Here is a 23,621-nt window from a genome sequence, read left to right on the forward strand (position 1 = left end):
TCAGCTGAGGTGTCAGCTGCAGCGTGGACGGACCTGAGGACCCGTGCTCAGCTGAGGTGTCAGCTGCAGCGTGGACGGACCTGAGGACCCGTGCTCAGCTGAGGTGTCAGCTGCAGCGTGGACGGACCTGAGGACCCGTGCTCAGCTGAGGTGTCAGCTGCAGCGTGGACGGACCTGAGGACCCGTGCTCAGCTGAGGTGTCAGCTGCAGTGTGGACGGACCTGAGGACAGGTGTTCAGCTGAGGTGTCAGCTGCAGCGTGGACGGACCTGAGGACCCGTGCTCAGCTGAGGTGTCAGCTGCAGCGTGGACGGACCTGAGGACCCGTGCTCAGCTGAGGTGTCAGCTGCAGTGTGGACGGACCTGAGGACAGGTGCTCAGCTGAGGTGTCAGCTGCAGCGTGGACGGACCTGAGGACCTCGTGCTCAGCGAGAGCCAGACACAGGCCAGTGTGTGACCAGTGACGGGGGTCCAGAGTTTCCTATTGGGGTGATGGAATGTTCTAGAACTCATGGTTGCATAATTATGAACACAATAAAACCGCTGAACAGTGCCCTTTAAATGAGTAAATCACATCGTATGCGTCACATCTCACAGAAGCGACTTGGGAAGCTGAGGCAGCAGGATGGTAAGCTCCGGCCAGCCTGGGCAACTTGGAAAGAACTTGTCTCAAAATCAATTAAAAGGCTGGCAGGGTGAGGAGGGGCCGAGGGGACCCTGGAGGACGGCACTGCCCCTTGATGTGGAGGTGGGGTCACCTGCGGCTGGGTCTGCCGCACTGAAGTGACACTACCGTTTCCGACCTCTTTCACGAGGAGGGCAGCAATGGTGGGGGCCGCCGCAGTCTCTCACTGCAGCCTGGTCGCGATCAGCGCCCTCTTCATCCGCACCACCACCTGCCACCCCCGGTGCCCAGGCACAGGGACCCCCGGGGCAGGGGTGCCCACATTGCCCCTCCCTGTTCTGCAGACAAGGCCCCGAGAGCCTGGACCCAGGAGGTGTGCGTCTGCCGGCTTCCGAGCCCCTTCAGGCCCAGAGGCGCCGCGACGGCCGCCTTGCCCTGAGCCAGAAGCACTTCTTCAGCAGTGCCGGGCGCCAGGGGGCTGCCAGGGAGCCCCAGAGCCACTGGGTACCCCTAACAGGCCCTGGCCCCAGCCCCGACGGCAGGCCGCGGGAGGGCAGGCCCCTCGGGTGCAGGGAAGGTCTGGGGCCTTTGTGAAGAAGCCTGTGCTCTGGGGCCGCACTCCTGGCACCCGTCCATGGGCAGAAGTTGGGAGGATGGAGAGACCTTGGTGCCAGCACCCCCAGCACTGGGGCCTGCCGAGGGCCACGCCTGCTGGTCCCACTGCGACGTGCCTGACGGTCAGATCCCCACTCCTGAAGGTGGACGTGGGGCGGGACGCAGGCGACGGTGGCTTCCTCGAGGCGTGCCCGTTGGCCCCCAGTTGCCACAGGTCAGGCCTACTCATCTCTGTGGTGGAGCTCAGGCCAGGTTCTACCCAGTGGCCTCCTGAGGACAGCTGGACAAGCTAACAGGACATACACATCTGAGTCCTGTTAGCAAAGGGCCACCGCAGCCACCACCATGCTGGGCCCTGGGTCCCCGGGCCCCGTTTGAGGGACTAGGGTTGACCTTCTCTCACCTGCCCCAGGGTCCCTGGTCGTGCCTGTGAAGCAGGAGGCAGCTGCTTGCTCTGGGCCACAAGGCTGCCTCCCACAGTGAGGAGCAAGTCCTGATGACCACAGCCTTGGCCAAGCTGATGGCCAGGGGCTCTGCACACCCCGCTCCTCCTCCAGGCCCAGCTGAACCCTCTGGGCAGGAGGTGGGGCTGAGGGGAGATCCAAGACCCTTGGCACAGATCCCCCCAACACTGGCAGGAAAGTCCCTGGAGGAGAACCCAGAGCTGGCAAGGAGGTAGGTAGCGTTTGCAGGACCTCAGTGCTGCCTGCCCTTAGGAGCTGGGGTTGGGGCGCTGGAAGGCGTGAGAAGCCCCAGAGCCCAAGGACAGTGATGAGCGTGGAGAGGGACATGTCCACTGCTCCACGGGCACCTGGCTGGGTACCCAGAAACTCAGCAAGCCACAAAGACCCCGTCTCGGGAACTGGCTGCTCCTGCGGGGCCACCTGGCGGCGGCAGGTCCAGCCTGCCCTGACCCAGGGAACCCTCTGCTTGTCCCAGATCTTTGGGATGGTCCCATCCCTGGGCATGTTGGCCTGAGTCCAGGTGGAGGAGACGAGGCCATGACGCTTGCCCTGGCCCCCACTCTGGAACTGTGGTGGGCCTAGGGTGGGGATGGAGGCAGGACCCGCCCCACTAGGGGTCGGTGCTAGGTGGGGTGTGGTCCAGAGGAGGTGCTCCCAGCCACGTCCCCGAGTGTGGCCTGCCTCAGGCTTGCTGGTGGGGCTGCGAGCTGCCATCATGCAGCCTGCTTCAGGGCTGGGGAGGGGTGGTCGTGCCCAGCCCGACGAGGGTCTGCAGGACACAGGGCAGAGCTCTCGGCCCGGTGGAGGCATCAGAGCGCAGGGAGCCCAGTGAGGGGCATGCCCTGGAGCCCCGAGGGCTGTGCTGACGAGGGTCACCAGGGTCCCGGGGGCCCCGGGCAGGTGAAGGGCACTAAGGGGGGCAGGAGAACCTGGGTGCAGTGTGGGCTCTGGTCGTCAACAGTGTGTTTGTGGGGTCACTGTTGTGACGAGGGCAGACTGTCACCACGGCGTGTGGGGTATGGAACTCCATAACCCAGAGCCCACGCCAGCTCCCCTGCCCCTGGACACGACCTCCAGCCATGCCCTCGCAGGACACCCACCAGACACTGGGCTCCCTCGCTTCTCAAGGCTGGAGAGAGATGGGCCCAGGGGTCCCTCCAGACTTCACTCGCTGCCCGGCCCCACGGGTGAGGGGTGAGTGGGGACAAGAGACCCTCTCCATAGGCACCCACACCCATGTGTCCGGGGTGCTCCCTGCTGAACCCACGATGGCAGGCAGCCTGGTCCCAGCCGCCCTGCCCTGCTGCTCCCCTGACTTCCCAAGTGCCCGCCCACCGTGTGTTCCTCCCAGCTCATCCCTGACCTGAGCCCCGTCCTCCCCTCGGGAGCCACACCCAAAAGCGCGGGGGTCTGGGGCTACCTGCTAGGGTCACGGTCTCTGCAGCTTTTCAGGGAGCCCTGGGTGGGGCGGCAGCAGGCCGGCCCTGGCCTGGGTCTCCCAGGCTGCAGAGGGGACATGCAGATCAGTAGACACACCCCCTCCTGGCCCAGGAAGCTGAGCCCAGAAATGACCCCAGACACAGGCGTGCCTCACCCCTGCCAGATTCACGGGGAGCCTCAGGGGCGCCTGGCGCTACCCCGTCAAGCACAGCCAATCTCAAACTGTACCCACCCTGGCCCACAAGTCCCTCATGCCCTGCCAGCTCGGCGCTCACTCTGGGGACCCCTTCCTCCTCGTTCTGGCCTGGCCTGCCAGAGTCCCAGAGCCGTCCCAGAAAACCCTCTCGGAGCCACGCCTGCTGCTGAACAGGAGAGCAGGGACAGCCTGCCGCAAGCCGGGCGTCCTACCCCTGGGGTCTCGCCCTCCAGGCCCCTGCCTGGGCCCCGGCCGCCTGCCCCAAGGAGCAGGGTGAGTTACCTCGTTGAGAGCTGCAAACTGCAGGCAGAAGCGCAGCTGGGACATGGCTGGGGCGCGAGGCTGTGCCGGCCGCTGGACAGGTCCCCCTGAGGAGCCACCCAGGAGCCTCCCTCATGACCGAGACGGCAGCCTGCACTGGGTCCGTCCCAGGCCGACGGGGGCGGAGGACGGCGCTGCCTCAGGCCGGCTGCATTTGCATGTCGGGTTAGTCACGCCTCGCGCCTACTTCCTCTAAGGCCGGGCTGACTTTCAGGAAATGATGCCTGCCCGGTAAGTCAGGGCAATTACTGGCAGAGCGAGGAGGATTACTGTACGGGGCGTAATCTAGCCACAGACAGGCTGTCAACAACGCAGGGCCCGGGCCGGGCGCACCCTGCCAGCCAAGCCAGGCTCCTCTGGGGCACCAGGGTGAGGCAAAAGCGAGGTGGGCACAGGCCTCGGTTTCCCCCGTGGTGAGGGGCTGGGCTCTGTTCTGCCTGCTCCCTGGGGCCTCACAACAGCGCCTGGGAGGCAAGGTCCCTGGGAACTGAGGCCCTGCCCGCCGCACCCCATGGCCTGCCGACCAGGCTCTCGGTGCCCAGCTCCTCACGACAGCCCCGCCCACACTGGAGGGCAGCTCCCGAGGGGCAAGCTAGAGGCCACGCCAGGACAGGCACAGGGCCGCTGCTCACGACAGCCAGGTGGGCACAGCCTGCAGGATGGGTGGTGGCCGAGGAAGGACTGGCTGTGGTAGAGGGCTAACTTGAAGCAGGACACGTTGGCTGGGCCCGCAGAACTCAGAACAGAGGAGCACCCCCTCTGCCTGCCCAGCGGGGCCCTGGCCCACAGACTGTAAGGCAGCAGGGTATCATAGCAGGCACCTGGACGGAGGACCGGGTGGGCATTCCCGAGGCCCCCAGGAGTTGCGGAGTGCTGGAGAGACCCGGGGCCAGAGGGACGGGGCAGTGAGGGGCCTTTCGTGGACTTCAGCAGCTGGAGCAGGGTGGACTCCCCACACGCCTGCGGCCAGACTGCACCCTCCTCTGTAAGGTGGAGGGGCCCTGGGGAAGCAATCTGTGCCCCCAGAAGCCTGGGGAGCCCGGCCTGGTGGGACCCTTCGGGGTCTGAGGGGGACCAGGAGGTCCCAAAGGCAGCACCCACAAGGCCCCTAAGGGGCTGTCAGTGCTAGACCGAGACCCTTCCTCAGCCAGCAGCAGACGGCACAGCCAAGGTCACCAGCCCTCAGCCACACAGGCAAGCCAGTCGGGACATGGGCGCCTCTGTACCTAGGGGAGGGTGTGACACCCCTTCACACCCGGGACGGCGAGAGCCAGGCAGTCCACCACAGGCAGTGCCAGGGGCTTGCGGAAGGAAACGCACCGTGCCCAGCTGGCAGGGTGTGAGTGGCAGGCCACTGGGGGAGGCCACCCTCCTGCACCTCAGCTGATCAACAGCAAGCGAGGCGCAACCTGCAGCTGAGCCACTGGGAGTGAGCCCATGAGGAGGGAGGCAGGCACATAGCACCCTGCGGCCCAGGCACAGCGGCCCGCGTGACCGTGCATGGACACAGCCCGGCCCAGCCACCTGACATCCTCAGCCCGGTGGGAGTGAGGTGACAGCTGCAGCGGGGGTGGACCTGAGGACCTCGTGCTCAGCGAGAGCTGGACGCACAGGACCAGAGTGCCGATGGCGGGAGCTCAGAGACATGACCAGGACCCGCGGTGCAGGGTGGGGGTATGGGTACTGCTCATGGGACAGGCTGCCTCGGGGGCTGGCGGAATATGTGGAACTAGACAGACATGGTAGCTGCGAAACTCGATGAACTTATTGTGAACCCCGCCCCCAATACTGGGGAGTGAACCCAGGGCGCTTTACCACCGAGCTACACTCCTAACCCTTTTTATTTTTTATTTTATGACAGGGTCTCATTAAGTTGACCAGGTTGGTCTCAAACTTGTGATCCTCCTGCCTCAGCCTCCTCAGTGGTTGGGATCACAGATATGGCCACCACACCCAGCAGTTAAGTGAATTTTGTCTCATTTTTAAAAGGATTAGTAGAAAACTAAAAAGACACACAAAGTACACACAGACTGTAAAATCAGTCTGACTGGCATGAATGCTGTGAGATGCCCACAGAGCCCCTAACTGACCCCAGCCTCTGTGCCTGTCTCCAGAAACTCACAGTGCATCAGGGGAGGTGAGGGCCTTTCCCCGGGGGGCAGCTAGAGGGGGTCTCCTGCCTGGGGAACCATCACCCACTCCACCCCAGCGCCCTGCTCACGCTCGCCCCCACACCGTCCCCTGACTTACTGAGGAAGGTGTGGCAGTGTGAACTGCAAACACCTGTCCCCGGGGCTGGGCTTAGTGTTGAGGATGGGGCCTCAGCTGCCTTGGGGTCCACTGGTCCCAACACCAGGAATGGAACCCAACTGGCACCAGAGCTCTGTGCTTGCTGGGGACAGGTGAGCATGCCCCAGGAGGCTGGGGGTGCAGACTGCAGCTGGGACAAAAGCTGGCTGGTGCCAGGGACACTGGGCCTGGCTGGACACGGGGAGGGAGGCATGACGACCAAGTGACAGGGTGGGCCTGAGGGCGTGTCCAGCTGGCACCTGGATGGGTGGGCTCTGTCCCTGTCTGGCTGTGTCCATGAGCCATGGGGCCCTCACCAGACTGACCCTTAGGTCATGTGGACCCAGGCCTGGGCCGCCCCGACCCGTCAGGCCCTGGGCTTCCTCCTCACCTCCTGCCCTCCCTGGTGCCCTGGGAGAGTTTGGTGGCCCTCGCTGTGCCTGCCGGCCGGGCCCTCAGAAAAGCCTGCTCCCAGGTCGCAGCAGGAGAGTGAGCAGGGGCTGCTCTGTCCCTGGAGTTGGGAGGCTGCAGGTCAGAGAGGGCTGCCGGGGCATCACTTCAGATGCCTGGGAGCAGCCCTCTGGCTCCTTGTCACCACGATGCTCCTGTTGAGTAGGGACAGCATCTCCCAAAGTGATACCTTCAATTCTGACCCCCGGGACCTGGGCCTCATTTGGAACTGGGGTCTGTACAGAAGTGACCCATGAAGATGAGGTCACGCGGGTTAGGGTGGACCCTCATCTGAGGACAGGTGTCCTCACAAGATGTGGGGACACAGACACGGAGGAGGCGGTCTAGTGACGACAGGCTGCAGCTGGGTGGCCAAAGCCAAGGGACACCTAGTGCTCCCAGCAGCTGGAGGAGGCAGGAAGGACTCTGGAGGGAGCACGGCCCTGCACAGACCTGGATCCCAGACTGGCCTCCAGGACTGCGAGGCCCTGGGGACCACCCCGGGATGCCCGCCACCCGCCCCAAGCTCTGCTCTGTCTGCATGGTCCCGCGGGGCCCAGAGGCCTGCAGCAGGCCCGGCCTCAGCACTATGTGCCTGGGTCTGCAGCCACTACCCTGGCCCACGGCTTCTGCGGGGTCCCACTCCCTGAAGATCTGCTTGTGGGGTGGTCTTCCCAGCCCCCAGCTCCTGGGTGTCCTGGTTTCTCAGGGCTCCCTCCTCCAACACAGGTCATGGGGCAGCGGTGGGTCTTCTCAACCTGGCTGGCCAGGGAACCAAAGGGCTTCCTGTAAGAAGGAACCCCTCTCCCTGTTTCTCCCTCTCTCTGTCCACTGCCGGTAACTGGGGAGCTGGGTGTGGGTGGGCCAGACCTCTGACCCTGCTGAAAGCCATTTGCGGAGCGGCCGGCCGGTGCAGAGGCCTGCATGCCGCGTGGGGGCCGGGCAGCTCACACTGCGCTCTCCTGGGTGTGAGCTCATCCCGCTTCCCAGCAGCCCCCAGGCTGGCGGGCAGAGCCTGTTACTGGACAGACGCCCCCCAATAGCTGTGCGTGTGGAGGGGACCCTGGGTGCCTGTCCAGCCTGCTGGCAACTACTGGGAAGCATCCCCACAGACGGAGGGACGGGGGCAGTATGGGGGAGGGGAGCACAGCAGCTGAGAGTGGGGGTCCAGGTGGCTTTGGGAGGAGGGGTCCCAACAGTACCCAATCCTGGAGCTGCAGGGTGACGGTCAGGGATGGGCAATGGGGACAGCAACCATGCCCTGCAGCCAGGACCCTCAGGGACTTCTAGGCAGGGCAGAGCCGAGGACGGCCTGGGGAATGCGGGGTGAGGAGGAACCGAGGAGGTGCCCGGTGAACCTGGACAGAGCCACGCAGCACGGGGCCGGAGCAGTCCGAAGGTGGAGGGAGAAGGGCTTGGGGACCCGAGCCTCTGTGCGCCAGCTCGACCCGGCCCTGACCCCAGCACGCGTGTCCTCGTGCGCCCCGATCCACCTCAGCCTCGTCAGGAACGTCCACCAGAGAGACCCTGTCGCTGACAGTACGTCCACGGCCAGCAGCGCCGGCCAGCTCCACCCACACGCACGGGAGCCGGGAAGAGGCCTGCAGCAGCAGTCCGGGCTGCCGGCAGAAGCCGCTCAAGCGCGCTCCCAGCACCGCGCGCAGGCGGGCGGACCCCGCGGCCATGTGCACTTGGAACGCTGCTGGGCCCCAGCCGACAGTGTTCTAGAACCGTGACGGGCACGTAGGTGACTTGTTAAGAACCACAGGGCTGTGCACTTTGAAGCCGTGCCTCTTCCATTCTACGAATCTTCTCAATCTTAAAAACGACGGATGCAAAGTCCCAAGTCCAGTACTCCAACACTCCTTAGCCCGAGGCAGCCCCTGGGCGCCCGGGGACGTCCAAGCCTGGTGGCTCCTTGCCAACCTGGGGACAGATGACTGAGTGGGGGGAGGGGCCCCTCATCAAAAGGGTAGGTGGTCCAGGGTTGGGGCTGACGAGTAGTGTGCCTGGGCATCCTGAGCAGCTGGGAAGGAGGGGGCTGGGGTGGGGGCTGGGGGCTGCGGCCCTCAGGACACACCCTGAGGGTCTGAGGGCCCTGCAGCACAGCCGGGCCACACCTCAGTCCCCACACCACCTGCGTGACCCATGCATTGCACAAACACCCATGAGCCTCCGGACGAAAGAAATGATTAGAAAATAAACAGCAGGGGAGAAGGGTCACCTGTCCCTACAGGATTCCAACTGACGAAGCAGGCGGAGGCCAGCCACCCAGCTACCCTGCACTGCGGGTCAACAGCAGGCTCCCACAGTGTGGAGGCCCACGCTGCCCCCAGGAGGAACAGAGCATCCATGGGGTCGCCCGTGCGCACCCTCCTAAGCGAGAGCAGGAGCTGGACGCGGAGGAGCCCACAGACAACCCCACCACATGTCAAGGTCGGTCCTCGCATCAGAGACATCTGCACAGGGCCTCCGGACTGGACCTCCCGCCACAGCTGCAGGACTCCTGCCCAGCGGCAGAACCTCTAGCTCCTCGTGAGGCAAGCAGCCGCAGCCCCAGGACATCCAAATCAGCAGGCAGGGGCTCGCAGGATGTCCACGGGGCCAGTGGCATCCAGTTCCCAGTGCTGGCCAGGGTGACATGGCCCTGAGGTCATCTCACATGGGGAAGCCGGTGGGGGTGCCCAGGGACTCAGTCTCTGCAATGTTTCCATAAATCTAAAACACCTCACAGTGCAGGTGGTCGGGAAGCCTGTCCAACACAGGGAGAGGCTCGGTGTGCCCGAGCCCAGCTCTGAGAGCCCTTCCTGCGTCTGCAGCGTCCTCCTACTGGACCCAGCGGGCAGCTCTGCAGGATCTGGGCAGGGAGGCCGGAGCCCAGACTAAGCAGCCCTGGGGACGGACAGGGCAGGGCTTTCTCCCCACCGGCCAGGAGTCCCAAGGCACATCTTCCTCTCCTGAACCCAGGGCTCGCAGCCGGTAAGCCAGGCCTGGTGCGGGCTCCCTGGACCAGCCCTGCTCCGAGCCTCCACCCCAGCGCCTTCCGGCTTGCCTGACAGCAGGAACCACTTGGGGAGCACGCACGGCTTGTCACTGGCTGCGTGGAGGCTTCCGGGATGTGCCCGTTTCTTCTTGCTGCCATAGCAGAGCACCCCGGTGTGCGAGCTGGCCCTCCCGAAGCCCAGGCAGAGTCCACGGCCCCTCCTCCAGCTCCCGAACCCAAGCAGCGCAGCCTCTTCCAGGCTCTCCGCTCTGGCCCTCCTGCCTCCTCACAGGAACCTGTGGTGACCTGGGTGTCCCCAGCTCAGCGTCTCCCCTGGTCCCCCTCAGAGCCCCTCTGCCCAGGGATGAGGGCCGTCTGTGCCAATCACCCCTGTGCTGCCAGTAGCAGGGGTGTTGCTGGTTGAGGCTGGCGGGTTGAGGGGAGGGGACAGGCTGGCAGGCAGCAGGCGTCCGACCAGGAAGGTGTGGCTGGGTCCAACCTGCCCCGGCCAAGGGCAGTGGCTCCAGCAGAGCTCTCAGGCCACGTGTGCAGTGGGTGCTTAGGGCCCAGGACCACCCGAGGGCAGCACCCGTCCACCTGCCAGACCACGGGCCAGGACAGAGGGCGGGCATGGCCACCCAAGGCTCCTGCACTCTGGGCAGGGCTGGGAGAGAGGCAGAGAGAGATGGGGAGAGATGGGAGACAGAGAGAGAGAGAAGCGAGACAAAGAGAGGGAGACAGAGAGAGGGAGAGAGACAGAGATGGGGAGAGATGGGAGACAGATAGAGATAGGGAGACAGGGAGACAGATGGAGAGAGATGGAGAGAGATGGAGAGAGATGGGAGACAGAGAGAGGAAGACAGAGAGGGAGAGAGAGAGAGGTGGGGAGAGATGGGAGACAAAGAGAGACAGACAGATGGGGAGACAGAGAGGGAGACAGAGACGGGGGAGAGACAGAGAAACAGGAGAGATGGGAGACAGAGAGAGGGAGACAGAGATGGGGAGAGATGGGAGATGGAGACAGAGAGACAGAGAGACAGACATGAGAAGACAGAAGGAGACAGAGACAGGGAGAGGGAGACAGAGAGTCAGACAGAGATGAGGAGAGATGGGGAGACAGACAGAAGGAGAGAGATGGAGAGACAGAGACAGAGAGAGGGAGAGAGATGGCGGAAATAGGGTGAAAAAAGAGAGACGGTGAGACAGAAACAGAGAGGGAGGGGGAGAGATGGACAGACGGAGAGACAGACAGAGGGGGGAGAGATGGAGAGACAAACAAGGAGAGAAAGAAAGAGAAAGAGATGAAGAGACAGAGACAGAGAGAGGGAAATAGAGATCCAGAGACAGAGACAGATGAAGGCTAACACTGCCTCAGTTCCTACATGGCAGGCCAAGGGACCCCAGGACGCAGCTGGCTCCTTCTGAGTGTGTGGTACCAGTGACACCCCGGGGTCTCACCCACGCCAGACAAGTAGCTCCAACCACTGAGCCATCAGCCCTTTCCATTTCTTAAGTGCAGACAGGGTCTCGCTAAGTTGCCCGGCTGGCCTGGAACTGGCAATCCTGCCCCAGCCTCCCCAGCGCTAGGCAGACGGCGGGCCTCACGGTCTCCAATCCCAGCAGCGCTGATACCCTTGGCCCTGCCCTGCAAGCCCAGGCTGGCTCACAGCCTCAGCGCTGGATGGCGGGGGCTCCCGGTGGGGTCGCCCGGCCTGCTAGGCCCCCAGGCTGCTGCCTGGGCAGTGAGGTGCGGCTCAGGGGCAGGCAGGTGGGCAGAGTTCTCTCTGCTCTTGCCTGGGGGGCTGGTTTCCTGGGTGGCTGCTGCAAGTCAGAGCACGCAGAGGACTACCTGGGGAGTGAGTCCAGTGTGAGGTGGCCACGAAGGGCCACCTCTGTGGGGATGGACTGGTGGTGACCACAGCAATCTGCTGGGTGGCCCCACCCTCCCCGGCCAGCTCCCCACGATGGAAACGGTCCTCCCAGCACACCAGTGCACAGCCCCAAAGGTGAGGCGGCCGGGGCCAGGCAGGGCACGCTCCTGCCCAAGGCAGCCAAGGTTGCTCCCAGAAAACAAGCCACACCTCCCGCGGCCCTCAGCACCTGACCAGCCCAGGGACCCCAAGCCATGCCAAGTTCACGGGTCCCTGGGGGGGCCTGTGGTCACAGTGCCGCCTGTGAGATGCGCTGGGACAGCAGCCGTGACGAGCTTGTGGCTCTTACCTGAGGCAAGTCACTGCTCTTTGGCAGGAAGCTGGGGGTGGTGGCCACAGGGGGGTAGCTGGTGTCCGAGCAGGGCTGGCTGCCGAGGAGGGAGGTGGAGCTCGTGAACTGACTGGAAGGAGAGACGAGCCGGTGACCACGGGGTGAGAGGGAGGCTGGCCCCGCACGGGCGTCCCTCCTCTCCCCGGCCCAGAGCTGGGCACGGTGCGCGGCTCACTGGAGGCAGCCACACCCAGAGCTGCTGCCCCAGCCCCACTCCCGAGAACGGTCGCCCTGCAGGCAGCAGGTAGATGGGAGAGAGCCCCCTGGAAGCTCCCGCCTGCCCCCATGCCCAACTCCCACCAGGACGGGGCAGACGAAGGCGCGACCCCGAGACCCAGGGCACCTTCCTCCCAACACCCCAAACTGAGGAGCAGCAGGGGTGGGCCCGACATGGCTGCCCCACGGCTGCCAGCCTCAGGTGGGCTGTGTGGACCTGGGGACGGGGAGGACAAAGGGCAATGCCTCCAGGCTCCCTTTGTTCCCAGGGTCTCTGTCTCTCACCCCTGTAAGGTTTGCAAAACTAACATGAAAAGGCTCACCTTCCCTTTCTATGCTTTTGGAATACATTCCCCCCGCCCTGCTCGGAACAGTCACTACGGAATTATTATTTTGGCACTGGGGATTAAACCCAGGGGCACTTAACCACTGAGCCACATCCTGGCCCTTTTTGAAGCAGAGTCTCACTAAGTTGCTTAGGGTCTCAGCACTTTTGCTGAGACTGGCTTCAAACCGAATATTCTCCTGCCTTAGTCTCCCAAGCTGCTGGGATGACAGGCATGTGCCACTGCTTGGCTCACTCAAAATATTCTAGAATTCCCACAAAGCTCTCGCTGTTCATGCTGCCAGGTCTACTTCCCTGGCAAACTCCTACTGATACTTCAAAACCCAGTCCCGCTGCTGCCTGCTGGGGAAAGGGGTCGGCTCTGTCCTGGCCCTGTTCACCCCCAGCTCCTCACCAGCTCCTGCACAGGAGCCCTGCCAGGTCCCACAGCTCTCCTCGTGCCCACTCCCCTGGCTAGGTCTTCCTAACACGGACCCCAGCTGGTCACAGCACAGAGTTCAGGAAGAGAGCACCTCACAGCCCCTGTGCATGCAGGCCCAGCCCAGGGACAGAGCTGGCCAGGGCCGCGAGCTCTGATTTTAACAGAGCCTCAGCAACCCGTGCAGCCCGAGGAAAGGCAGGTGAGGACCAGGTCTCAGACACTTACTGGCTCTCGCTGGAGAAGGCTGGATACGGTGCCTGTGGGAAGCTGTTCCACCAGGGGCAGGGACAGTGCAGGAGGGGATTCTGGAACAGCGAGAGTGGAATCAGGCACAGGCGGGAGGGAGGCCAGCCCCCAGCCCCACCCTGCCACAGCTGCGGCCAGGGTCAGAGCAGGAGGTGGAACCAGGGCTTCCCTGCTGGGCGCCCAGGCATCACAGCCTGGCAATGCCTGCCCGGGGAGCTTCCCCACAGGTCCAGGCCCTGGTGTGCTGAGGCCTGGTGACCTGGCTGGAGGCCCCATTCTGAGGAGCGGTGGGGGACTGTGGAGTGACCCAGTGGTAGAGAGTGTGACTAGAAAGCACACGGCTCAGCCCCACCTCCAAGGTGCAAGTGGGACCTCGTGTGGGACACTGAGGCCCTTCCCCAAGGTGTGGGGCCATGGACGCTTCCCTGAAATAAGGAGACCATTCAGTAGGGGCCCTGGCCTCTCTTGACTGGTGGTCAGGGAAGCCCCTGGTCTCTGAGGCCACTGGCTGGGCACCTCTTGCTTGTCCTGGCGGTCATGCCAGCTACTCGACCCAGAGCGTTGCTCGCCACTCCTGGCAAGGAAGCCCTCCCCAGGCCCAGCCGTGTCCACTCAGCTTTGTACCAGAGTGCTGGCTGGCACCCAGCCGCCTTTACTGGCTTTGCGCACACGCTAGCCCAGCCCCAACCTCCTGGGGCCTGCCAGCGTGCAGACCCCCGGGCTTCCAGGGTTCCACGGGCTGCAGGGTATGCTTAGCAGAACGCACAGCGAAGAGCAGAGAAGCACAGCAGCGTGGCTCGCGGGCTTCTAGCTCCAACACTCACCCTCCTCACAAGACCACAACGGAAGGAGGCAGGGCCCACCACCACCAGGTGGGGTCTGCTGGCCACCCCACATCTGCCTGCAGCCCAGGCCTAGTGGCCTCAACCTTCTGGAGAGGGAAGGCCAACCCCAGACCAGCCCGGCCTCCCGAAGGCAGGACATTCCAGAGCAGACCTGACTCCACACCCTGTGGCCTCTGAGAGGAACTGGAGTAAAACGTTGGGTGTGTAAGCAGAGGCGAGAGACTGAGGCGAGACTGAGGGTCCTCCGGCTCTCCTAGCACGCTCCACCTGTGCCCAGGCTGGACCTGGGGCTGCCCTGGAGGGGCTCCAAGACCAGAGGGCTCCCAGGCAGGACAGGCTCTAGGCCTTGACCTGGGGGCCTGATGACAGTCATAGCTGGTCCACCCAGCCCGTCCCCTACCCTGGGGCTCTGGCAGGACTGCCAATCAGGGACTCCCTAGTCCTGCCTCACAGGGTGGCTCAGCATGGCTGGCCAACTGGAGCTCTCCTTGGGACTTTCCACTGCTAACCAAGGGTGGCTCCGTCTTCAGAGCAGGCCCTGGGGTGTGACTGGCCCAGAGACGGGCAGTTGCCTGCCAATTAAGAGTTTGCCTAGGGATTTTCTGCCAGTCTAACTTTCTCTGAAGAAGGAAGGGCAGGCCAGATCCCCAGCGTGGCCTATAGAGTGTCCCCAGATACCCTGCAGCAGCCCCGGCCTGGAGAATACCAGGGAGCCTCCTTTCCAGGGGGCTGGGGCAGGCGGGGTCCCACCCACACCTCGCACCAGGGACGGTATCCCCACCCCGCTCTGCCCAGATGCATTTCTGAGCCCTGACAGCTGCCCAGACAGTCCCAGTCTGCGTCAGTAAAGGGGACATGGTCTGCACAGAGCCAGCTCTCCCGTTCCGACCCAGGAATCCTGTTTTGGAAACACGCCCCCCACCCCCGAGTAATCCACAAGGGGGCAGAAAATACAGCAGCACTATTTATAGCAGAGGAAACTAGCCTCTCCCCAAAGGCCCAGCGACTGGGAGATAATCAAGCAAAGATGAACTGTGCAGATGAGGAGTCACTGGGAGGCCATGTCAGCGGCGGTGACTGCCCAGCGGCCGAGGGAGGTGGGGCAGGCGTGCTGGACAGCTTCCTCAGGAGGGGAAGACAGAGAAGAGCTGGGCACCATGTGCCTCGCCCCAGCTGCAGCGCAGGATGCTGGCTGCGCCTCCCGTCTTAAGGAGCCTGCCCCTCACCAGGTGACGTGCAAGGGGTCTTTACGCCGCCTGCTACTCCACATTCCACCACACCAGGGTGGGATGGGGCCCAGCTGGGCAGGGCAACGGGGTTCCGTGCCTCTGCAGCCTTTCCAGAGCGGGTCTGGGGAACCCCTGGTGCATGCACCTCTGCCCCACGCCCTGGGCTCTGCGGGAACCATGGCTGGCTTGTTCTGGCTGCATCTTCCCACCCAGCCTTCCCCACCTCCTGTGCCCTCTGGAACAACGTCCAGAGCCCCATCTGTGTCATGCTGGCTCTGGATGGACAAGCACCAGTCTTGGCCCGGCAGAAGGAAGCAACTGAGGTCTTACTGAAGGGTGGATAACGCAGCAGCCCCAGCCAGAGGCACCTGCTGCTCTGGGGTGGCCTCCAAAGCCACACTCCACCTGGCCTCTGGCAGCTCCCACCTCCCCATGAGGTCCCAGTGTTCTTTCCCACCATGGCAAGAGCCAGTTCTGCTCAGGTGAGGAGGATTCTGGCCCTTTCCTCCCAGGGACTCTGGCACCTCCCTCAGCTCTGCCATGAGGCCGAGCCGCACCCTTGGGTGTCCTGTGACTCGTGACTCTTTATTCACAGTGACCAAACGCTGGAAGCAGTAAGATGTCCTGGCTGGGTAATGGGGCCGATGCAGAGGTCCATCCCAACCATGGGACAGCATCCGGGGCTGGAAAGAAAGAGCTCCTGAGCTGTGAGACTCGAGGACCCGAAAAGCAGGCTACCATGGGGAAGATGCCAGGCTGCAGAGGCAACCCACTGGGCAGCTCCGACCTGACGTCCTAGACCCATGGGGGCCCCATGGGGGCCAGGGGTGGGCAGGCAGGGCCTGGAGGACTTCTAGGGCATAGAAACCACTCTGTAGGGTATTCCCTGTGTCAAAACCCACACTCTTCAACACAGAGAGAGACCTTCAGGCAGACTTTTGAGCTGAGTAATGACAGTGTTTCAGTCTTGGCCCATCAGTCTTAGCAGGCTGGCCGCACCAGAGAGGGACGCAGTGCAGGACAGGGACTGGGCGGGCAGCTGTGCATGGGAACTCTCTGCTTTCTGAACCATCTTCCTGTAAACCAAACACTGCTTAAGAAATGGTCTATTAACTTGAAAAGAAAAAAATTACATGATCCAGCCTGGCTCCCACGGTCAATGGAGCTGCCCCTGGAAGGGACAATCAGGGCGGGGGCAGTGTGGACCGTCTCTCCCAAAGAGCCAGGCACTGTTTCGAAAGAAAACTTCTAGGACGCCGTGGCCCAGAGGCTGGGAGGCCAAGGCAGGAGCAGGGCAAGGTCCAAGCCAGCCTGGGCACTGAGCAAGACCTGTCCCAAAGCACAATGAAGAGGGCTGGTGCGGCTGGTGGAGGAGGCCTGGGTTCAGTTCCCACAGAGGGAGGCCTGGGTATGGCTACAAGCAGGCTGGAGGCCAGCAGGAGGCCGAAGCTAACCTCCCTTCCCTCTCTCAGACAGGACCCTCTCCTGCCACAGGGGGACTAGCGGAGCCAGGCTCTGGACTGAGGTCGCGGTCAGAGTCATAGTCAGCTTGCCCACCAGTGTCCCACATGAAGGCCACCCTGGCCAGCATTCACCTCAGGGTCCAGTGAGTCCTGCTCAAGCAGCCCAGGAAGTTGGAGAGCTGGGGCTCACCTGCAGTGGGGACGGGGGGCAGAGGAGGCTGCCCGCTGGCGGGGGTTCATGCTGAGGGTACTCCCCATCCATGGCAAGCCCCACTGCAAGCATCAGGTGGCAGCAGGTGAGGGCTGGGAGACCCAGGGCCACAGGGCGCCTATCTGGGCTTCTTGCTCCAGGGGGGCGGCGTCATGTCCTGTGGAGAGAGAAGGGAGGCTTCTTCCTGAGGCCGTCCTGAAACTCTGCTCCCTCCCAACCTGCCGGGCCCAGGCCAGCTGGGAGCCGCTGGGTGAGCCGCTGGGCGAGGCTGGGACTCCTCCTGTGCCCCACCCCTCCCCTGCTATTCACAGCCCCTCCAGTCTCCTGGGAGGGTCCTGCCGCGCCGCCCACTACCCAGAGAGAACTGTGCAGTGTCCAGCGCTGCAGAGGGAGGCTGCCCCTCGGCCACATGTGGGACTGCCATGGGGCCTCCTGGGGTGCTGAGGGGCCCAGCTGTCCTGGGAGAGCCCAGACCTTGTTCTTAGGTCAGGGTGCATGAGTGCCACCTGAGAATGTTGGTGATCAGGAGGGCAGGCGGACCTTGAGGCCCCACACTGTCCATGCCTGAGAACAAATCTGACTCTCCCAGTGGGCTCCTGGCTGGTCCCACTAAAGGGCCCAGACTGCCCCTCTGGGAGAGAGCAGGGACCCCAGGCTGGCCTGCAGGGCAGTGGGTGTGCTCAGTGGGCAAGCAGCCCAGAGCCTTAATCACCAGGCAGTCAGGAAGGGGAGGGCAGCCGCGCTGAGGCCAAGCCCTGCAGTGAAGAAATCCGTGGGACTTCCAGTAAGCTCTGTCCAGCCGCACGCAGGCGGCTTATGCAACCCCATGGGGGAGGGGTGCTGCTGCACTCCAAGCATGGGGGGGGGACAGCTGTCGGGAAACACAGGGACGCCTGCTGCCCCAACCCTAGGCCAGTCTGCCCTGCTTTGCTCAGCCCTGCTGTGGTCTGCTCAGCCCTGCTGTGGCCAAAGGCCTGGACCCTGGGAAGCCCTCCTTGCCTGCAGGCCCTGAGCAGTGACCATCTCCCATGGGCTGGGGTCGTAGCCATTCCTCGCCAGGACCCTGGGCCAGGCAGGTCCAGCTTCTCATGGCTACTCAACCTCAGACAACTTGGTCTGCCGAGTCTCAGTGTTCCCAACTGCAATTAGGCCGCCTGTCGGTTAGGCGGACACGGCCCGGCAGGCTCTCCAGCAGCTGCAGGCAGCAACTCCCTCCTTCCCTGAGGCTCCTGGACGCTGCCCATGCTGGCAGCCCTCTCAGGGCGTTCCTGGCCCCTGGGCAGGGACAGCCTGGGCCAGAAAGGGGGTGGATCTTCATTCATCAGGGAACTGGCCACAAGCAGCCAGCCACCACCCCTCTCCAGACCCCCAAGATGACCACTTTCAGGCTTGGAGGTGCGTATTGGCTCCGAGGACGGCTATGAGCAAGAGTCCTTGTCACCCACAGGGAAGACCCCAGAGTTAGCTAGGGAGGTCACGAGGAGAGCAGTGATGAGCTGGGGACCCCAGCAGGTTTCTCTGGCAACACAGGGCGGTCCAGACCTGGACTGGAGAGGCAATCCGGGGAGAGGTACAACATGGCCAAGTGACCAGGCCGACACTGAGCAGGACCGCAGGTCCACCCACACGGCAGGTGGGTGGGTGTGCAAAATGGCACAGCCCTCAGAGAACAGTCCGCAGCACCTCGAGAGACACAGACCCGCTCCTGGGCACACGCCAGCTCGCAGCAGGACTCCGACGGCCCAGGCAGGACAGCTCGAACATGCCCAAGACAGAGGGACGGTGAGGCCCAGCCACCTGAGCATCACAGCCACCAGCAGGGCGAGGTGACGGCTGCAGGGTGCATGGACCCGAGGACCTCATGCTCTGAGAGCCAGGCACACAGGCCGCAGAACAGGAAGGTACAGAGATGGGATGTGGACCTGCTGCAGGGCCAGCAAGGGACAGAGTAGGTAATGCTGTGCCCAGGTTCTCCACAGGCACCTTACCCAGGTGGTGCCCAACCTCTCACCTCACCAACAGGCCCCAGTGCCCCAAGCTGCCCCCGCACTTGCTCCTTCCAAAGGCACTGGGCAGGCACAGGACACGGCCCTCCCTCAGCACCCTCAGGGCCCTACCCACTGCCCTGCCCGTGTCTCCCAGGCACTCCTGCAGCCCCTACCCCAGTCAGGCAGGCTCCGTCTTGTCCAGGTGCTTCCATGGCCCCATCCCCTCTGCTCCTGGCTCCAGGGTCCTGCACCCACTGGACCCCTCTTCTCATGGCAGTGTGTGAACGTGCCACGTCCCTGGGTGGTTAGATGCCCCCAGACCAAACCCCAGCAGGCTCCAGGCAGGAGCTTCAGTGTGCAAGTGCCTGCTGTGCAGCCTTGGGGGCAAAGACCGGCCTGGGCCTGCAAGTCAGGCCTGACGCTGGCAGAATGCAGCCTGCAGTCGATGCTCAGAGTCTGTCCCAGGCCAGGAGCCTACAGCGTGATCCTGCGGTCCCCACGTGGGGGCACACCTCAGATCGGATCTCAGCTTACATCTGAAGGCCTTCTGACCTTCCTTCTGAAACCTGGTTTCCAAGTGAGCCATTGTGAAAGGAATGATCGTGGGATGAGTGACCCACACAGGATCACGCTGGGGAGACCAGGCTCTGCGGGGTCTGGAGAAAGTGACTCCCAGGCGGCCCCTGCCTCCTGCCCCTGCTCCTGAGCCCTCCATGGGTCCTTCCTGGCCAGCCAGACCTCAGTGAGAAGCTGGGTGCCCTGCAACAGCCACAGGGTGTCCCTGCATGGGTGCTGCAAGTCAGCCCCTCAAGCTCTGAACAGCTTCCAGACCTCTGGCCCGGCTGACTCCAGAGGTGGGAACTGCAGAGTCCACAGAGGCGCCTCTGCCCCCTCGGGGCCAGGTGCTGCCACTGAGCACAGGGAAGCCGCCCACGGCTGCATCTGAAATGAGCGGTGGGAGGCAGAGGCAGCAGGAGACCCAGTGACCTGCGGCCAGCACCCCTCTGCAAGGGGGCCTGTGGCCACCAGCACCCACATCCTCACACCACCCTCTCACCACACGGACTGACGCCCATGCCTTCTGATAAGACATGAAGGCCCCAAAGCCACACTCAGAGGCTCAAGCCCCAGTAAGCAGTGACAGGCACATGCGGAGACTACTGACTGGTCCTCAAGGACCCTCAGAGCAGATGTCCATCCATCACTGCAAGTTACTTGTTCTGTGGTCCCCCACAGAGACCGCAGGATGAGGTGGCCCATGGCCTAGATCTGCTGCCTGGAGTGACCCAGGCTCCTGCAGGGAGAGGTGCAGAGTGAAGAGTGTCATGGACCCACAGAGACATTGGCCTTGGAGCCACAGCCCAGGGAGCACGTTGTGAAACAGATCCAGCCATGCACAGTCCCATGAGCTCACCTCTTAGCCATGGTCTGGCCTCTGCACAAAGCTCAGGATGGCTCATCACCCACCACTGGACTCTCGGGCTTTTGAAGCCACTGAGTGAGCAGCCCCGGGACCGCAGCACCAGGTAGTGGGAGAGGCTGGTGATTCCACAAGGCTGGGCCAACATGGAACAGAGTCTCATGGATTCTGGAAACTTGGTCAGGGCCTAGCGTGGCTGTCCAGGACTGTCTGGTGCAGGAGGGGCATCTTGACTCTCTCAGCCATAGAGACAGAATGCTGCTTTCCCTCCACAGAGGCACAGCCAAGGGCTTCAGGGAGCCCTCAACCTTAGGGGTCTGTCCCCAGCAGGAGACTGACCAGGAAGGCACATAAGCCAGGGACACAGCAATGCATGTGGCAAAGCTGAGACAGCCTGGACCCCGGGTGGTGGCCGGGGAGGTACTGAGGTCAGTCTAGTGGAAATGTGGAGATGCTGGCCAGGACAGGGAAGGGCCCCTTCTACAGGCCCCAGGAGCCATCCCACACGTTTCCACAGGCGGCTCTTCCTCCTCTGGGTGTCAGTGGCCACCTCAGTCTGATCTGGTCTGGGCTCCTGCTGCTCAGGGTCCCCAAACCCACTGTGGAGACAGCCTGCTGGCCCCTCTGTCCATGGAATGCCCGGCCCCAGGAGGACTGCCATCCCCACGCAGCCTCTGCGTCCCTTTGGTGAGGGCCATCTCTCCTGAGGCTAGGCCCTGCAGGGCCAGCTGCCTGGTCTGTGGTGGGCATTTGACAGACAGCTCCTGAAAGGCTTGGGGACAGCCTCATCCTGCAAGGAGTGGCTACAGGGCAGGGGCGGAGATTGTGGACCCTCCAGGACACTGGCCCTGACACCCTGGGCATCCTGTGACCCTTTTCATCAGCTGAATGGTTGAAACCATTTTCCCAACAATACAGATAATTGTGGCGTGTTGGATGGGCCAGTGGAAGGGAACTCCCCAGGCCTTCAGGGGGCTTTGCCCCTGGAAGGCTTCTCCGTGGTGGGCTGTTCCCAAGGATGAAAAGGAAGGAAGGGCGCATCAGAGAGGCTCTTCTTTCATTTCTCTGCTTCTTACATTTCCAGTACTGGGATTTTTTTTGGGGGGAGGGTGCCGGGGATTGAACTCAGGGGCACTTAACCACTGAGACACCTCCCCAGCCCTTTTTAATATTTTATTTAGAGACAGGGTCTGGCTGAGTTCCTTAGAGCCTCGCTAAGTTGCTGAGGCTGGCTTTGAACTTGACATCCTCCTGCCTCAGCCTCCCAAGCTTCTGGGATTATAGGCATGTGCCACCATGCCCAGAATTTAACCCAGGGGCTCTCCGCTGAGCTACGTTCCCAGCCCTTTTTACTTGGAGAGTCTGGCTAAGTTCCCCAGGCTGTCCTGGAACTTGACACCCTCCTGCCTCAGCCTCCCCAGTCACTGGGATGGCAGGCATGCACCACACCCAGCTCTAAGGAGCTTCACAGAAAGCTCAGGAGCATAGTGCTTATCTAGTAACCAGCTCTGTCCCACTCACTGAGGCCAGGCGGCGAGGACTGCCGTGGGGGAAGACCCCTTCTCATCCTGGGCCAGCTGGCGTCCCAGCCCCCCTCCTGCCCCACACTGTACCATGGCATCACCGCACACTCCTCACCCACTCCTTCACATGAAACCTCCCACAGTCTCAAGGTTGTCCCCAAGGTGAGCAGGGGGATCCGCAGGGAGCTGCCCAGAGAACCCGCCAGCAGTCGGCCACAAAACTAGCTGGGCCCAGCCTCCTTCCCGTCTGAAGGTGTCAGCAGCTCCCTGGGCTCATTACAGTCACCAGGCCCATGGGGCTGGCACATCTGGGTCCCACCCACTCTTCTCTCCCTAGAGCCACAGGGCCACAAGAGCCAGCGCAGGAAAACTCAGGTGCAGCACAAATGCAGCCAGGCTCTGCCTCCCCTGAGCTGGGTGCTTCAGAATGGACGCAGGCAGAATCTCAACACAGAAGGAGCAGGCTCAGCTGCTGGCCTGAGGCTGGGAGATCCCCTGCGGGGACATGTCATGAGGGGTGGCCCCACCCCCAAACGGGAGCAGAGAAGGAGCCTCTGGCCATCAGCCTTTTCTTAAGATGCTGCGACAAGGGCTGGGTTGTGGCTCACTGGTAGAGCACTTGCCTGGCATGTGTGAGGCAGTGGGTTCGATTCTCAGCACCACATGTAAGTAAATGAATAAATAAAAGTCTATCAACATCAAAAAATATTAAAGAAAAAAAAAATAAAGAATAGCAGAGGCAGATGACCAGAGACAAGAACAAAGCCTGCCTCACAGGCAGAGGCCCAGGCTCAGACGCCATCAAACAAGCAGCGGCCGCACGCACAGGAAGCCACGGACGCAGCGACAGGGTGCCCGGCCGGCAGACGCCCCACACCTCACCAGACGGCGATCCTTTCACCTGTCTGCAGGTGCACAGCTCAGGGTTCACCCAAAGCAGAGCCAGACCAGAGCCCCAGAGCTAGCAGGCGGGAGCGTGTGCCTGCCAGCGTGGACGGGGTCTGGCTCCACGGCAAGCCCGAAGAGAGGGCCCGGAACCGAGACGTGCCTGCCCACGTCACCTAGGAAGAGGGGAGGTTCCGGAAGAGACCCCCTGAAGCGCTCTCTGGAAGGCTCTGGGGAACACCGAGCCCCAAGAGAAGCCCAAGCGCCAGAGGCTCTCGGGGCTCTGCCAACTCTCCAGCACAGACGCACATGCCACATGCCACCCACACCTCAACTCTGAAGGGCCACGTCTGTCCCCCCACACGCTGCAGGCCCCAGCACAGCCGCAGCTGCTCCCCACACAGCACCCCTCGACAGCCCCAAGTCTTCACCTGCCAGGGAGGCTGGTCAGGCACGCCACGGGCCGCCACGGGCACGCGCACTGTCTGCCCGGCCAACCCATGGCATCTCTGCATGCCCGGCACCCTGCACACCACCAGTGTCAGCCCCTGCTTCTGGGCTTGTTTCCCTAGAGGCCAGCCTGGTCCTGGCAGAGCCACATCCTGAAAGAAGGGCGCCACCTCAGGGTGACACCAGCGAACCCACCACATGCCCCCAGGAGCTGGGAGTGCCGGCAGTGGGGATGCCCTCCTGAGGTCCCCTGGCTCCTGCCTCCCATCCCAGCTGCCGCTCAGTGAGGAGGCTCTGGGGACCTGCCACCACAGGCCTGACCAGGCAGCGAGGCAGCTCTTACTGGACTTCCCCCTCCACTGGCGGGAGGTGGAGCTGGGGCGGAGCCTGCACTGCCCCTGCCCAGCCCCTGTGGGGGTCCAGTGTCCTCCCTCTGCTGGGCCCTCTGCCGGGGTGAACCTGGCAGGTGACTGACACTGGAAGGACTGTGTGCCCTGCCGGTGCTCCAGGGGTGGGGGCTACATTCCAGCCAGCTGTTGAGACAGACTCGCCAAGTCACCCAGGCTAGACTCGGACTTGTAATCCTCCTGCCTCAGTCTCCCGGGATGACAGAACCAGCCCTGGCCTATCTTGAGGGGTCAAACTCCTCTGGACCCCAAAACCCATTTCCCAGTCACATAAGGTAGTTCCTGAGAATAAATCAGGTGAGTGAAAAAGAGGGGCCACTCTGATCC

The 23,621-nt window shown here is 63.1% G+C and overlaps 2 protein-coding genes across 5 annotated transcripts in view; both read right to left on the reverse strand.

The window, feature by feature from the left end:
- Sbno2 (strawberry notch homolog 2) overlaps positions 1 to 23,621 on the reverse strand; it is a 49,421-nt gene that overhangs the window by 17,979 nt on the left and 7,821 nt on the right. For 2 of the 4 annotated variants that reach the window (XR_007105793.1, XM_047531249.1), the window contains exons 2-4: positions 16,601 to 16,778; positions 12,853 to 12,932; positions 11,603 to 11,714 (exon numbers count right to left, since the gene is read on the reverse strand). Coding sequence is in view for 3 of the 4 variants with exons in the window: in XM_047531249.1 (XP_047387205.1) it covers positions 11,603 to 11,714; positions 12,853 to 12,932; positions 16,601 to 16,693 (285 nt within the window). In the remaining variant the exon portion in view is untranslated. Of the gene's footprint in view, positions 1 to 3,621; positions 3,808 to 11,602; positions 11,715 to 12,852; positions 12,933 to 16,600; positions 16,779 to 17,620; positions 17,723 to 23,621 lie in introns of those variants that run through there. The other 2 variants (XM_047531250.1, XM_047531251.1) reach the window with 2 other exon arrangements.
- LOC124968623 (uncharacterized) lies at positions 764 to 3,581 on the reverse strand. Its single transcript, XM_047531252.1, has 2 exons — positions 1,643 to 3,581; positions 764 to 1,528 (listed from the first exon to the last, which is right to left on the reverse strand). Exons 1-2 carry the CDS (start codon positions 2,511 to 2,513, stop codon positions 1,461 to 1,463), a joined length of 939 nt encoding a protein of 312 aa, XP_047387208.1. The 5' UTR covers positions 2,514 to 3,581; the 3' UTR covers positions 764 to 1,460.

This window comes from Sciurus carolinensis, chromosome 17, assembly GCF_902686445.1.
Source record: "Sciurus carolinensis chromosome 17, mSciCar1.2, whole genome shotgun sequence".
Classification (NCBI taxonomy): Eukaryota; Metazoa; Chordata; class Mammalia; order Rodentia; family Sciuridae; genus Sciurus; species Sciurus carolinensis.

Excerpts from the sequence above, each read along its gene's own strand:
- LOC124968623 (XM_047531252.1), bottom strand. The coding sequence starts at position 2,513 with ATGCCTCCACCGGGCCGAGAGCTCTGCCCTGTGTCCTGCAGACCCTCG. Across the intron at positions 1,529-1,642 it reads GACCAGGGACCCTGGGGCAG|CTTGTCCAGCTGTCCTCAGG; the intron begins GTGAGAGAAGGT and ends ATGTCCTGTTAG.